Below are 15232 nucleotides of genomic sequence, written 5' to 3'. Positions count from 1 at the left end.
GGACAGACTTGAACACTGGGCGCTATCTAACAAAATGAAATTCAATGGTGAAAAAAGTAAGGTTCTACATTTAGGCAAGAAAAACCAAATGTACAGGTATAGTATAGGGGGTACCTTGCTCAATAGTAGTAACTGTGAGAGGGATCTCGGAGTCCTAGTGGACAATCACTTAAATATGAGCCTGCAGTGTGCTGCAGCTGCCAAAAAAGCCAACTCAGTGCTGGGCTGCATTAACAGAGGGATAGAATCAAGATCACGTGAAGTATTAATACCACTTTACAATGCCTTGGTAAGGCCACACTTGGAATACTGCATCCAGTTTTGGTCACCACGATGTAAAAAGATGCTGAGACTCTAGAAAGAGTACAGAGAAGAGCAACAAAGATGATTAGGGGACTGGAGGCTAAAACATATGAGGAACGGTTGCTGGAATTGGGTATGTCTAGTTTAACGAAGAGAAGGACGAGGGGGGAACATGATAGCAGTGTTCCAATATCTCAGGGGCTGCCACAAAGAAGAGGGAGTCAAGCTATTCTCCAAAGCGCCTGAGGGCAGGACAAGAAGCAACGGATGGAAACTAATCAAGGAGTGAAGCAACCTAGAACTAAGGAGAAACTTCCTGACAGTTAGAACAATTAACCAGTGGAGCAACCTGCCTCCAGAAGCGGTGAATGCTCCAACACTGGAAGTTTTTAAGAAGAGACTGGACAGCCATCTGTCCGAAATGGTGTAGGGTTTCCTGCCTGAGCAGGGGGTTGGACTCGATGACCTCCAAGGTCCCTTCCAACTTTATTATTATTATTATGGATCATCGCAGTCAGCCAGATGTTCAGACTGGATTTGGCATTTTGTCTACCTATCGAGTCCTTACCAAGGACCTGGGATAGGCAGGTGGATGTTTGATGGTATTACAGATATCGTCGCAGGATGAAAGCAGTTCCTAGTAAGGCCGCCTTTTGCAATTGACTAATGGCGAATTTGTCAATGCCAATGGTGTTCAAGTGGTGCTCAAGTTGTTTTGGGATTGCACCCAAGGCGCCTATTACTATTGGTTCTACCCTTGCTTGCTTTTGCCACAGTCTTTCTATTTCTATTTGTAGGTCTTTGTATTTTGTTATCTTCTCCAGTTCTTTCTCGTCTATTCTGCTGTCTCCAGGCACTGCCACGTCCACTATCCAGACTTTTTTGTCTTTCTTATCGACAATTGTTAAGTCCGGGGTGTTATGCTGCAGGTGCTTGTCTGTTTGAATTCTGAAGTCTCCGAGCAGTTTAACTTTATCATTTTCTATGACTTTCTCTATTTTATGATCCCACCAGTTCTTGCTTACAGGCAAATGATATTTCTTGCAGATCTTCCAATGCACCATTGTTGCTACTTTGTCATGCCGCTGCTTGTAGTCAGTCTGTGCGATCTTCTTGCAGCAGCTTACCAGGTGGTCCACTGTTTCTTCAGCTTCTTTGNCGATCTTTGCACAAATTTTCTGATGTTTCTACTGACTCCTGTTATTTCTAGGCACTTGATTATCCAGTCATGTGGCAGAGAGTCAAATGCCTTTTTGTAGTCAATCCATGCCACATTCAGGTTGGTCTTCCTTTTCTTGCAGTTTTCCAAGATCATTTTGTCTATTAGGAGTTGATCTTTTGTTCCTCTGCTATTGGGGTGGTTTCCTTTCTGCTCAGGTGGAAAGAGATTGTTTTCAACTAGATGCTGTTGTACTGCATCAGCTACCACACCAGTTAGTAATTTGAAAGTTGTTGGTAAGCAGGTAGTTGGCCTGTAGTTGCCTGGTGTTGCCCCTTTTGCTGGATTTTTCATTATTAAGTAGGTTTTCCCAGTTGTTAGCCACTTTTCAATTTCTCCTCCTTGTAGTATATTGTTGAACTGCTTGGCAATGAGTGGGTGTATAACAGTTAGATGTTTCAACCAAAACCCATGCATTTCATCTTCACCTGGTGCTGACCAATTTTTGATTTTCCTTGCTCTTTTTTCTACCATTTTTGTTGTTATTACTAGTTCTTTCATTTCAACTTCTGTTTTATTTGCATCCACCTCTTTTAACCAAGCCGCATCCTTGTTGTATTTTTTGGGGTTATCCCATATCTGCTTCCATAACTGCACTGTTTCTTCCTTGTCAGGTACTGACTGATTCATTGCAGTTTCTCCATTGATGGATTGGTAGAAACGTTTCTGATTGGATTGAAATTGGAGGTTCTGCTTATAGTTTGCAATTCGAGCTTCATATCTACTGATTTTCCTGGCTATAGCTGTTATTTGTTGCTTTATTATTTCCAGTGCTTCCTTGATCTTCCTTGTTTCTAAGTGGTATTTCTTGATTAGGTATTCTTTGGTCTTCTTGTTCTTCAGCTTCTTTTCTTTCATCTGTTCTAGCTTGCTTGTATGTGATCTTAACTTGCTGATCTTATTTTCTAGTCTAACCTTCCATTTTTCAGGTGCACTGTTTGTTTGTTTTTCTTCTTTGTTGCTTTTGCATCCCAGGTATTCAGTTATAACTGCAGCTGTGCTGTACATTAGTTGGTTTGTTTCTTGCAGTGAATTGGTATTTATACTTGATATTGCAGTATTTGCATCTTTTAATGCTTGTGTTAGCTGTTTTTTTGGAACAAGCTTCAATGCAGGCAGCCTTATTCTGTTGTTTTTGTGCTGTTCTAGATGCTCAGTTATTCTTTGTTTCAATTCTTTTATTTCTTTAGTTAGAGGGTTTTGTTCTTCCTGAGGAAGAGGTGCCTGGTTTCCAAATGAGAACAGTTGTATATCTCTGATGGATTTCTTCACTGCCAACTCCCCCTGGTTTGCCTCTATATTCTGAATTACTTCTGGTAAGGCTTTGATTTCTTTGCCCTGGGTAAACCTTTGCAGTTCGTCCAATTCTGTTTCTGTGAATACTTTATTTTGTATTATAAATCGGCGTTGATCTGCTAGTCTCTGTTCTGTTATTTCTGATTCTGGATGTAGTTCTTTCCAGAACTGGTGCATTCGTTTTAGATATCTTCTTCTTGTTGGACTTGATCTGTAGTAACAGATCATTATTTCTTTGTTTTCAATCACTGTGTATCTGCGATGGGTAAACACCTTTTCTTCCAGTAGTTCTGCAGCTGCTGGCCCTGGTTGCTCAGCCAACAGTCCTGAGTCCTGTAACCCAGATATCCAGGAACTTCAATATCTAGCACGGACCTTGTTAACCTGGGCGACATCCGAGCCGGTATGGCATTCTGAAATTTACGTCTCACCATATTTTTTATGGGAGAGACACTCTTTGTCTGACTCCTCTGATGAGACCTGTCCAGTATGGTTGAACTTCTGGCATAGCTCTCATCTTCCTCAGAGTACACAAGCCCCACAACCATATCACTGGGGGTCCTATTATTATTATTATTATTATTACTATTATTACTATTATTACTATTATTACTATTATTACTATTATTATCATCCAAAGAGGAACATGTCAACCTAGTCAGAGCGGTTTTAACGAAACTGCGAGCTGCCCACCTGTATGCCAAATTATCGAAATGCAAATTCCACCAGGAAAGAATAGACTACCTGGGTTATCGCATATCCCCACAGGGCATTGAAATGGACCCAGAGAAGGTCAGAGAAGCACAAGGAAGCAGCTGCAAAGTTTCCTGGGTTTTGCACACTTTTACCGCCAATTCATTCCCTCATTTGCCCAGATAGCCCTGCCCCTCACGAACTTACTAAAAACGAAGGGAGAATCCTCAGTGAAACCTAGCCAGCCACTAAAATGGACAATGGAATGCCAAGCGGCGTTTGAGAGATTAAAGAGACTCTTTTCTGCCGAACCCGTACTGAGGCATCCAGACATGGATAAGCCCTTCGTAATACAGGCAGATGCAAGTGATGTGGCCGTGGGGGCTGTACTATTACAAGAAAATGATGAAGGGGTATTGCAACCATGCGCGTATACATCCAGGAAACTCACCGAAACGGAACAGCGCTGGCCCACGTGGGAGAAAGAGGCATACGGGATACGTTGGTCATTACTTAGGTGGCGCCAATTCCTTGAAGGGAATAAAATCCCTTTTCAGGTGTGGACAGACCACAAAAACCTGGAAGCCTTGAAAACACCCAGGAAGCTCAACCCCAAGCAAGCCCGCTGGTCCCAGCATTTTCACCAATTCCACTTTACGCTCAAGCACTTGCCGGGGGGAGGAGAACTTCTTGGCAGATGCACTGTCTCGCATGCCCCAATATAACAGCACGCAAGCCAACGATTCTAAACCACTTATGGCAGAACTACAACTGGCAGCACCAGTAACCACCAGAGCCCAAGCTAAATTAAAACCGCAGCTGGATAGCCAAACCGGAATCGAATTCCGGAAAACTTTGGAAACAGATGAATGGTTCCAGAAAAATAGACACGTGTGCACAATCAAGGATGGACTGCCTTGGGTAGGGGAATATATATATATATCAACCACCCAGAGGGTCACATTCATGCAGCTTTGCCATGACACAAAATCAGCAGGGCATTTTGGATTTGTAAAAACATTACACTTAATTAAAAGGCAATTTTGGTGGCCATCCATGAAAAAGGACATAGAAAGTTACGTGGCCAGCTGCCCAACGTGCACAACTGCTAAGAGATTACAAGAGAAATCACCCGGACTGTTACAACCAGTGGCGAATCCCTCAGCCACCTGGAGGGAAATAGCCATGGATTTTATAGTGGAATTACCAGAAAGCAATGGAAACACTGACATCTGGACGGTCACGGACTTGTTTTCCAAACAGGTACACTTTATCCCTTGCCAAAAGATTCCCACCGCAAAAACCTAGTGAAACTTTTCATGCAGCACATTTACAGATTGCATGGGGCACCCCAATGCATCATATCTGATAGGGGAGTGCAATTTACATCAGCTTTTTGGAAGGAATTTTTATCCCACTTAGGAACCACTCATGGACTGTCATCTAGTCATCATCGTCAAGAGAACGGTCAATCAGAACGCTCAAACTCAGTACTTCAGCAATACTTAAGATGCTTTATTAATTTACAGCAAACGAATTGGACGGACCTACTCCCTTTTGCAGAAGTTGCCTACAATAACGCAGTCCACTCCAGCACAGGCTACACCCCTTTTCAAATAGCCACCGGTCAAAGTTTCAACCCCATGCCAGAATTAATCCCAAACGAATCAGCAATCCCATCACTGAAAGAATGGATGGAACAATTACAAAACACCTGGCCAATAGTTAGAAAAGCCTTAGACGAAGCTAGGCAAGCATACAAAGCACAAGCAGATAAAAAAAGAATTGAACCCACACCATTCATTGTAGGAGAAATGGTATATTTGTCTACAAAATACCTAAAATCCCTACAACCCTGTAAAAAACTTGGACCAAAATATATAGTACATTTTCCAATTAAAAGAATCATAAACCCGGTAACAGTAGAATTAGAATTACCCAAAAATCTCAGGCAAATACACCCAATTTTTCACTGCAGTTTGCTGAAAAGAGAACAATAATCAACCTTACGGCCAAAAATTCCCCACCACCACCACCTCCAATCATGATGGAAGGAGAACAACACTTCGAGATAAAGGAAATCCTAGACTCTAGGAGATATCATGGGACAACTCAGTACCTAGTAGCATGGAAATCCCTCCCCTCCTCACAAAACGAGTGGCTACATAAACGTCATGTCAGAGCCCCGAAACTGTTAAAGATGTTTCATACAGAGTACCCCAACAAGCCAGACTAACTTTTATACCTGTTTTGTTTTCTCTACAGGTGGATCTCTCTTATTTTTAAGGGGGGCAGGATGTCAGAATCCAATTATATTTCCTTTCTATCTATCTACTCTGATCTAAAACCAATTCTTACCCCTCCCTGGATCTTGCCATACTCCCAAGGGGAAGGGGGGATATGCATGCGGGTTTTATTACTCTCACTTCCTCTATTCACTACAAAGTAACCTTTTGTTTATTCGCCTTCGGGTCTGCTAACCATTACAATGTAACAATTTGCCTCTTATCCTATGCCCCTCTGAACTTCTCCTCCTTACCTGGCAGCTAGGAAAAGGGGGGTGAAAAGATACAGACCTCCGGCATCTGGTTTATTTCCCCATCATCAAAATGAGGTGTGAGGAGCTGTTGAATGATCATGCACAACGGAGCTGGATTGATGTTATCTTTCCTGGATTTAACACCTAGAAATTTGCCGGTCTGAATCACCTGGAAGAACTGTAGGGTGGGGGCTGCTTAGCGACACTTTAAAACATCGATTTGTAAGGGAATCCCTCAGATCCTGTCTATCATGCCTGCTATCAATTTCTCTTAATAAAAGTTCCTGTTGGAAGAGATCGTTTCCAAGAGTTCTGCTTTCTTAAGATGTGGATTGAAGTGGTTCCTTACATCTATCTAGCCTAGCATTCTCCTCCCACAGTGGCCATTCATTAGGAAGCCCATACCTGGGGTGCTGAATTTGCCTAAGTTAATCGACCTTCTCTTTCATAAAGATTAAATGCTGCAGCCAGATCTGGCATTCATACCTAAAGTTACTTCTGTTTTCCATAGATTTTGGACATGCCACTACCAATCTTCTAATCTCCCTAACCTGAAGGGTACAGCAGAACTTGGGCGTTTGAAGGGCCCTTGGCTTCTTTATAGGCAGAACTAAGATTCACAGAGAAACTGCAAGGTTGATATCCTCACCGAGGTCAGAGTTTCTGCTTCTGCCTTTGCCAGGTGGCTCAGAGGGAGAACGCCTCAAGGTCTTACCCCTTCCAGGCCAGGGGTAAGACTTCTCTAAAGGACATCAAAGTCCATTCCTCATAGCATGTAGTCCTTTTAGTTACTCTGTCATGGAAATTCAGGATGTTTTAGATTGAGGTCTCCTGCATTGATTGGGGATTGCAGTAAATTGGCTATAAGGCCTTGGCACATTGACATACATTTTTAAAGCCTGATAATGCTGCCTTTGAAAAGATTGCAGATGAGTATGAGTAAGACCTATCATAGAGACACATTGTATTTTAAATGCCAAATATTTGTAGCACCGAGGGGGAAAAAATGTTTGGATTTGTGTTTTAATTCTTGATCATAATAAGACTGGGATAGGGATTTACCTAGGTCCCTAAAGTAGAGAATGATCCACGGCCCGGCTCAAAATGGGTTAGAACAGATGAGCACACTGGAGGTTATTGCCTCTCCTTTCCCCAAGTTCTGGAAATCCATGTGACGGGAGAAATATAATTCTATATAAACCGATTCAGTGATGCTTTGGGGCTCTGCGGTTGACTGTAGGTTGGGAAAGTTTGCTTTCCAGCACTCTTGAAGGAAACCCCTTCCCTTAGCATCTTTGCAAATCAACTTTGCCTGTAATTGAGAGGATGCGCTTTCCCCAGAATGAAGGCCCCTTTGAGAACAGCAGGGCAGAGGTAATTCCCAGTTTTCCTTCTTGATCGCTCTCTTCCTCTTTCCCCCATTTTGCTCTCTTAAATACTGCCTGGTGTTCTCACCATCTGCACCACATCAGTATTGTGTTGCCTTTTTCTTTACAGTTCATAGAGGGAATACTGGTGGAAGTTCACAGACTGGGGACGCCCTTGGAAAAGCTTTGGCCTCAGTAAGTAATTGTATGTGGAGCAATCCTAGGAAGGATCCAAACTCCATATACAAATTCTTGCCCTTCGGATTGCCTCAAGTAGATGTCAGTGAGCAAATGCAGAATGCATCTAGAGGTGTCTGTGGTCAGGCAACCCCAGTGTGGCTTGGATTTGAGAGTGGCATTTACTTGGATTTGTGATTGATGTTCTAAAGTTCATTCACACCTAAAGCTCCAGTCAGGCACATTATATGCAAGCATGGCAGCAAAACTTGTTTTCTTGGAAGAGAAAGGTTGCTAGTTAAGATTATGGAGCAGTTGGGCTGTCTTCTTCCCCCGATAGGCAGAGGTGCGTGCGGACAGAGGAGAATGCATACACAGAGCAACAGAAAACAAGATGCAAGACCCAAAGCAAAAGACAAATTGATTAAATAATTATGTGCTATATATTTCCAAAGACTGTCTGGGGAGCTCTCCTATTCAGGGTTGTTTCTTTAATGCCATTTATATTTTAAGCCATGACCCTTGAAATATTCCACTTTAGATCTACAACTGGGGGCAGCTGGTAAAATGTAGTAGTGTAGCACCCAGAAAAGCTGTTTATTGTCCAGAGGTTAAGAAATAAATTCACCTTGAGAAATAAATTCTGTAATTAACTGCATGGCAAAGACGATGGTTGAGTGATGCACTACCTTGCCTGAAACAGCTTTGCCCTAAAGTTTCCTCACCAAAGCTTCCTCCTGGGGTGGGCTTCCTCCACAAAGGAGGAGTTGGTTTCATTCTAAACAGAAGAGAGGGAAACATTGGGAAGTTGACTTTTCCAAGTGATCCTTGAATGGCTTTGTTGCTTGAGGCCGGGGATCCCAACAGGATGACATGGGCATTTTAAGTCCCTACGTTAACATTAACAGGTCAGAGCCTACAGCTGCAGGCTTGGTAACTTTGCCTTTGTTAGGTGAATGGATGCACAGATTTATCCTGGTGGTGTTCAAATTTCTCATATTTTGTTCCTAGTCAGGTGTGCATTTAAGGTAAACAGTAGCATTGAGAACGATTATATAAGAACAATAGGAACTGCATTGGGGAGAGAATCACAGAGAATTACAGTTATTGATAGAATGGAATATTTGTCCCTCAGGGTTGAACTATGGGGTCCTTGGTGCTCTCTGAGCTTGGTTGTTTTCTTGCAGGGGTTTCATTATCTAACTAGGTAACATCAGTCTCATTATCCAAATGGGTTTGCTCTCATTTTATATTCTACTGGCTTGCCCTATCAGGTCAATTACAGATACATTAATAAAATTTTCAGAGTTACCAAGCTGAATATTTCTAAGCATTTCCTTTTCTTCAATTGTTGTTCAGCTGATTTTTTTTAACGTCGGTTACATTTATATTGTGACATTTCTTTTTTTTTTCAGATTTATTCTCCTGACCACACTAGCAGTAGCTTTACTTCAAATCCTTCAACACTTGTTGGATCACCATCATCTCTCACAAGTACTATCCATCTCCTCCTCCCCCTACCTCCACTTCCTTTTTCAAAATTTTGTAAGAACTGGTTTTCTAGCATAGAGATGTGCTCTGGCAGTTGTGCTGTTTTGTTGGATCTCTGTTCTCCAGTATACCTCAAAGAGCTGCTGAGCATGTGCAGAGAACCTATGAATGCCCCTTTGTCCAAAATTTGTTATGTAAGGTGCTCTTATTCAGCATACTGGGAACCAGTCATTACTTTTCTGGGAAGGTTATCTCTACCCCCCCACTTCCAGTTGTCAGTCAGTATTCTGTGCTTGGTCCTTAGTGGGTTCCACAAAGAAACACAATCCAAACTGCATATAAAAATAATAGAAAGCTCTTTATAAATCAGAAGATGTTGGCAGCAGTAAGATGTGTTTATCCTGCATGTGCCATGCTTCAGCAATGTTGATTTTGACAGATGCTGGTCAGTGGTCAAGAACTGGAGGACAAGCCCCTTCACTTCCAAGCTATGAAAATTCTTTACATTCATTGGTAAGAATTGCTGAGCAACTCTGGCCAAGAAATGGCTTGCTGGCTTTATTGAAACAAATCTTATTTAAACATTCATTTCCTCTAACAGAACCAAGATACTTGTTTTTGTGTAGGTTGCTTTCAAAACTATTTTCTCAGGAAAACTTACAGTTCATTAAAATCATTAATTTAGCAATAATGAAAACTGCAACATCAAAATGAGTTTTATCTTTGGGAGCTTCCTGCATTGAGTTGAAAATAGTATAATTCTGCTTGCCATTTACATTACTACATCAGCATCTCTTTTGTTCAAGGACCGTCGGTCTCAAAGGATATTGCAGAATTTGAAAATATGCCAAAAGGCAATTGGTGTAACTCAAGAAAGGAGGCATCGTGTGGGGCTCTTCAGCACAGAAAAATTAAGGATAAAGAGAACCCACTGTGTGTATGGAGTGAAGGGGATGCATGGTATCCAGTCATGTGACCATCAGCATGAAAGGAGTTTAGGGGGATGAATCTCCGGTTGCTCCCGATCGCTGCCTTGGGGTTCTGCGGACTTAGCTGTGGAAGGGGCATGGGGGGGGGAGGAAAGAGTGGTCTGCTTCCCGGATTTCCACTAAATATTTGGTGTGCATCTGTGGAGGAGAGATGGTGATAGGAATTACTGTAGAAAGCTGTCAATCCCGTCTAGAAGCAGAAGAGAAAAATAATGTGTACCTATTGATGAAGCATTTTGCATCTTTAAGATCTCCCAAGGTAACATTTTTCTCATGCAGCTAACAAATACAGTAATTTGCCTACTGCCATCCATCGCGAATGTACAAAAGCAATCTATAGAGATTGCTTTAGTGCACAGCATTTTATCCCCTTATTTTTGAGTTTAATTAAACCTTTGTGAAATTAACTTAACTAACAACTGAGGCCGACCTGCATACCAGCTATTTACCTCACCTCTTTATCGTTACTTAACTTGTGCTTTGCTTCTTGTTCTGTCTTGACTTTGCCAGAAAAATCGAGTTGAGCAACAACTTCATGAGCATTTGCAAGATGCTATGTCCTTCTTAAAGGATGTCTGTGAGGTACTATTTCTGTTTAGAGGGTGCCTTTTGGAGGGTTTTGGGTTTTTTTTGTTAACTCTACTTAACAGATTTTTACAAGTAACAGCCCACCCCATTTACTATGGCACAGCTGATGCATCTCTTCCTTCCACCAGTTTGTCTTTTCAACTTGTAGAAAGGCTATAAATGTGAATGCTCTTTTGCATACTTTATTTGAACAATCAATAAATATATGCCAAGATAAATGCTGGCATGAAATCAAGAAAATGTGATTCGAGAGCTCAAACCTGAAAGCAAACTGCTCTATCTCAAACCCCCCTCCCCTCTCTTCTTTCTTTTAAGTTTATTCCAGAACACCAAACAAGATTAGTTTTGTAGTTCATCTCTCTTTTGTTTTGAAGCCAGAAGTGTTACCCTCTCACATAGTTGCTGGTTCATTTCTGGCTGTTTTCGAAATCCTTTTGATACCACCACATTTCCCTGGCTGCCTTTCCCATTTCCCATTGTAGAATGCTTGAGAATAGAATGGAATAAACCGCTCTGTGCCATAAATGACCTTCCTGCACCCCTCAATCCCAACAGCAGTCCCGGATGGAAGATCGCCTGGACAGACTCGATGACGCCATCCACGTGCTGAGAAACCATGCTGTGGGGCCTTCAACGAGCCTGGCAGGGGCCCACGGAGAGATGGAGGGCTTATTGCGGCTATCCCACAATGGGCCCGTTAGCACTTTGAGTGCCACTTACGGCACATCCAGCCTCGTCATAGCCAGTAGACAAGCCTTGATGGTGAGCTTCTGATCTTTCCTTATTAGGCAGACCCACTCTTTTCCAAACTGGTGCATGAATGTCTGAGGCTGATCAGTAAGAGTCATTATTCAGGTGCCAAATTGATCAAGACATGGAGGGGGGGGGGAGTTGACAAGAATAAGTGTAGAGAAGAGCAGATCTGAAATGGTTGGCCGAGTGAACAGACCACAGACCAGGTGTATCTTTATTTATTTATTTATTTATTTATAGCTCACCTTTCCAAGCACCCAAGCCAAGGGGTCTCTGGGCACTGGTACTCCCTATGGGAAACTGCATACCTGCAACCCCATAGCAGCTGGGCATTTTATAATGAAGGCAGGATTCCAACTCCTCAATCCATTAGCAGCTGTTTGATTACTGAAAGGGATAGAATACAGCAGTCATTTTGTACAACAAAATTCCATTCATATTAATTGTGTTAAGCAATGGTTTATTCATTTATTTTACTATAGAAAAAAACTGTGATGAAGCAGACAACTTAATGCATCACATGCACAGATGTTGAAAGCTTTCCTTGAGGGGAAGGGCAGAATTCACAGATCAGATTCGCATACAGAACAAGGTCTATTCTAATCAGCTGGATGATTTTTGGTATATTTTCTTTCTGAAGTCCATTTCCCTGCAGATATTCTGAGTCTTTGTGCTCAACCCTGAATACATTTTCTTTCTTTTGAAGGAATCTTGGGGCAAGCTGGAACTAGCTGGTTGCAGATTTGTATAGGTGAAACTGCCTAGTCATCAAGTTAAAGATGGGGGCAAGGGTCAGCAGAGGGCATAAGCTGCAAGCCTAATACTGTTTCAGACATGTAGTTTATTGCTCTTTAAAACTATTTAAAGCATAATGTATCTTTAGCCTGGTCTCTATGGTCTAATGCCAGTGTTAAATTATGCTTCATTTTAGCTTTTATCTAAGTTTTGGAAAGTGTGACTTCATAAAATAAATGCTTATCTGGGGGAGGTAGTGCTTATATAAAAACTACTGGTAAAACCTGATGTCTTGATCATCAGAGGAGCCAGTGAAAAAGAGCCAATGGAATGGCAACACTACCACCCCCATCCTCTCAGCGTTTTCATCCTGGCAAGCAGGCGGCCTGCTAGGCCTCAGACCTAAGCAAGCCAGGCGGGGGGCAGGCAGCAGGATTGGCAAGTACCAGTCCAAAGCCAAAGAAGCACCCTTCCTTCCTTCCTTCCTTCCTTCCCTCCCTCCCTCCCTGGTTTTGGTCCAGTCGACACTCTAGGCCCCGTGAGACGCCTGGAAGAGGGCAGGTCCCTCTGCTTGGTTCTTACACGTTCTCATGCCCTGTTCCATTCTTCATACTGTGCTTCGCACACTCCCAGTTTTCTCTTCCTTCCCAAATATCAGCAACAAGAGTGCCCATCTTGCTTCTGCTGGGAGGGCAGCTCCTGCAGAAAGTGTGGGTGGTGACTCCCGAGGAGTAGAGTCCCTCAGCAAGCCCCTCCACTTGCTCACTGAGTTCCAACATGGCATATGTGATTTCTGCTGTAGGATTGCAATCAGCACAATGGCAAAAATTTCCCAGGTTAATTGGAGATTGCTGACCTCATTCCAGGGTGAAGGGTAATCTGTGTCTGTGCTGTCTTTGTCTAGGAAGATGGTGTCAGCCTCAGTAGCAACCATTCAGGGTTGTGCAACACGGTTCCTGCCCAGAGTACAGAACTAAACCATAAAACCCAAGAAAGCTATAGAGGTGAGTCACATTTCAATTTCTTCACTCAGGAAATTTAGTGGGAATCTTTGAAATGAGTAATGACCGTAAGCCCTTTTTACAGATCTGCAGGATTCCTCCTCTCTCTCTCTCTCTCTCTCTCTCTCTCTCTCTCTCTCTCTCTCCTCTGTCTGTCTGTCCTCTCTCTCTCTCTCTCTGCCTCTGCCTCTCCTCTGTCTGTCTGTCGTCTCTCTCTCTCTCTCTCTCTCTCTCTCTCTCTCTGCCTCTGCCTCTCTCTTGGCACTGAGTGTGGATAGAGCCTTCCCTTCAGATATAGAACTCTCTAGGGTATTCCAGAAGTTTCTCATCAAACCATACTCATCTGGACATTCTACAGAAAGCTTGCACCCACTTCTGCAACAAGTTTCAAATTGTAACTCTTCAAATATGCCCAACTATTTCATAGGAACTGCCACTTTCTCTTTGCTCTTGATTTTGCCTGCCATCCATTAAGAGGACAGTCACAGCTTCTCTCTTCTAAAGGGGTGGGTGAGAGTTACGGTTTTTTATCCTTTTATTTTGGGTTTTTTATTGTTTGTAAGAGGCCCAGAGTCACGGAGAGTGACTGGGCACCCATGTAAATCTTACCAATAAATAAAATAGGCCATGTTGCTCTTTATTGGGTTTCCTTGCAGGGCTGCCTGCTGGGCTGCCAACCCCATCAGTAGCCCTAGGTCCGCTGCAGATCAAGTTGGAGCACAAGGAGAAGGAGGACAATGCACAGGAACCCGCGTCCTCTGATGACATGAAATCTGATGACGAGTCCTCCCAGAAGGATATCAAAACCTCCTCCAGAGGCAGGATGAGGTATGTTGGCTTCTTTCCTCCTATCCCAGAAATCAAGGGGTCTGTCTGGATCAGAATGAGCAGAAGAGGTAGAGGGGGTTACCCTTGGGGTTGAGGTTTGGGCATCAGGCTGGAAAGTGGCCATTTTCTGGATCTAAGCAGATTGTTGGGATAGAATGACGGTCAGGTTTCCTTCTTAAGTTTAGTGGAAGTAGTCCTTGGATTACAATGACATTAGGGACTGGAATTGCTGTTGTTAAATTATGAGGTGGTCATAAAACATGACATCACGTGACTGCAGCATCACTTAGTGACAGCAATCCCGGTGGCTGTTGTAACCCCAAGACATGCAAGTTGTTAAATGGGTAGAGGCAGGAGTCTCAAGTAACAAGCAATGGGGGTGGAAGGGATGCTGGTGTGGGGAGGTCAGGGGAGAGCAGGTATGCATGCAGTGGGTTGCTACGGTGGGAGAAAAAGCAGAAGAGACTAGAGCTACTTGCGATCTTACCTGCTTTGCTTGGGAGAAGCGATCGTGTGACCGCAGCTCCCTTCAGGGCCCAGATCACAATCATGGGACGTCTGTGATGGCCAGACCTTCAAGGGCTGGTGGTACATCCATTTTTTTAGTGCTACCATAATTTTGAACAATTGCTGATTGAATGGATGTAAGCTGAGGATTGCCCAATCTACTGTCACTTCTGAAAGCTCCTGGACCATCTGATCCAGATCAGAAGGGCTTGTGTGTGATTACCTGGCTGTACTTGCTGTCCAAACAAAGCAGCACATTGCTAAATCTTAAAAAGTTTGGCTTACACGGTTGACAACTAGTAAGGGCCAAGAGAAAGATTCATATTATCAGTGAACGATAGTGGCCAGGTATCTCCCCTGTATAGCCAGGCAGGCTGTGAATTTGTGCCCATTCTTGTGAGAAGCAGAGCAGGCACAGCAACCCCTTGGAGACTAAAAGCATAGTGTTTGTTGCAGAAAATGCACCCCCAGTGGCTTTTCTGCATATCTAAGCATGAAATTGTTTACTGCTTCAAAAAAATCCAGCCGGTTATAGGCAAGGCGATAATCTGTGCGAATGTGGAAGAACAAAATTGTCTCTCAATGCCTTTCCTGTCTTTGTTTCAAAAGCAGCACGAACGAAGATGAAGAACTAAACCCAGAGCAGAAGCTGGAGCGGGAGCGGGAGCGACGGATGGCCAACAATGCCCGGGAGCGCTTGCGTGTCCGGGACATCAACGAAGCCTTCAAGCAGCTGGGCCGGATGT

The 15232-nt window shown here is 43.2% G+C and overlaps 1 protein-coding gene across 1 annotated transcript in view; it reads left to right on the top strand.

The window, feature by feature from the left end:
• The window catches only part of TCF12 (transcription factor 12), a 93729-nt gene that overhangs the window by 74418 nt on the left and 4079 nt on the right, over window positions 1-15232 (top strand). Inside the window, exons 12-19 of the mRNA XM_015811021.1 lie at window positions 7548-7612; window positions 9010-9088; window positions 9525-9598; window positions 10585-10656; window positions 11218-11424; window positions 13055-13154; window positions 13808-13979; window positions 15096-15232. The exon at window positions 15096-15232 is cut by the window's right edge and continues 1 nt beyond it. Coding sequence (XP_015666507.1) covers window positions 7548-7612; window positions 9010-9088; window positions 9525-9598; window positions 10585-10656; window positions 11218-11424; window positions 13055-13154; window positions 13808-13979; window positions 15096-15232 — 906 coding nt within the window. The remainder of the gene's footprint in view (window positions 1-7547; window positions 7613-9009; window positions 9089-9524; window positions 9599-10584; window positions 10657-11217; window positions 11425-13054; window positions 13155-13807; window positions 13980-15095) is intronic.

The sequence above is a fragment of the Protobothrops mucrosquamatus genome, unplaced genomic scaffold (genome assembly GCF_001527695.2).
Source record: "Protobothrops mucrosquamatus isolate PMUCROS unplaced genomic scaffold, P.Mucros_1.0 scaffold27, whole genome shotgun sequence".
Classification (NCBI taxonomy): domain Eukaryota; kingdom Metazoa; phylum Chordata; class Lepidosauria; order Squamata; family Viperidae; genus Protobothrops; species Protobothrops mucrosquamatus.
The sequence above is the reverse complement of the archived record's forward strand: the minus strand, read 5'-3'. Positions and strand labels throughout refer to the sequence as shown.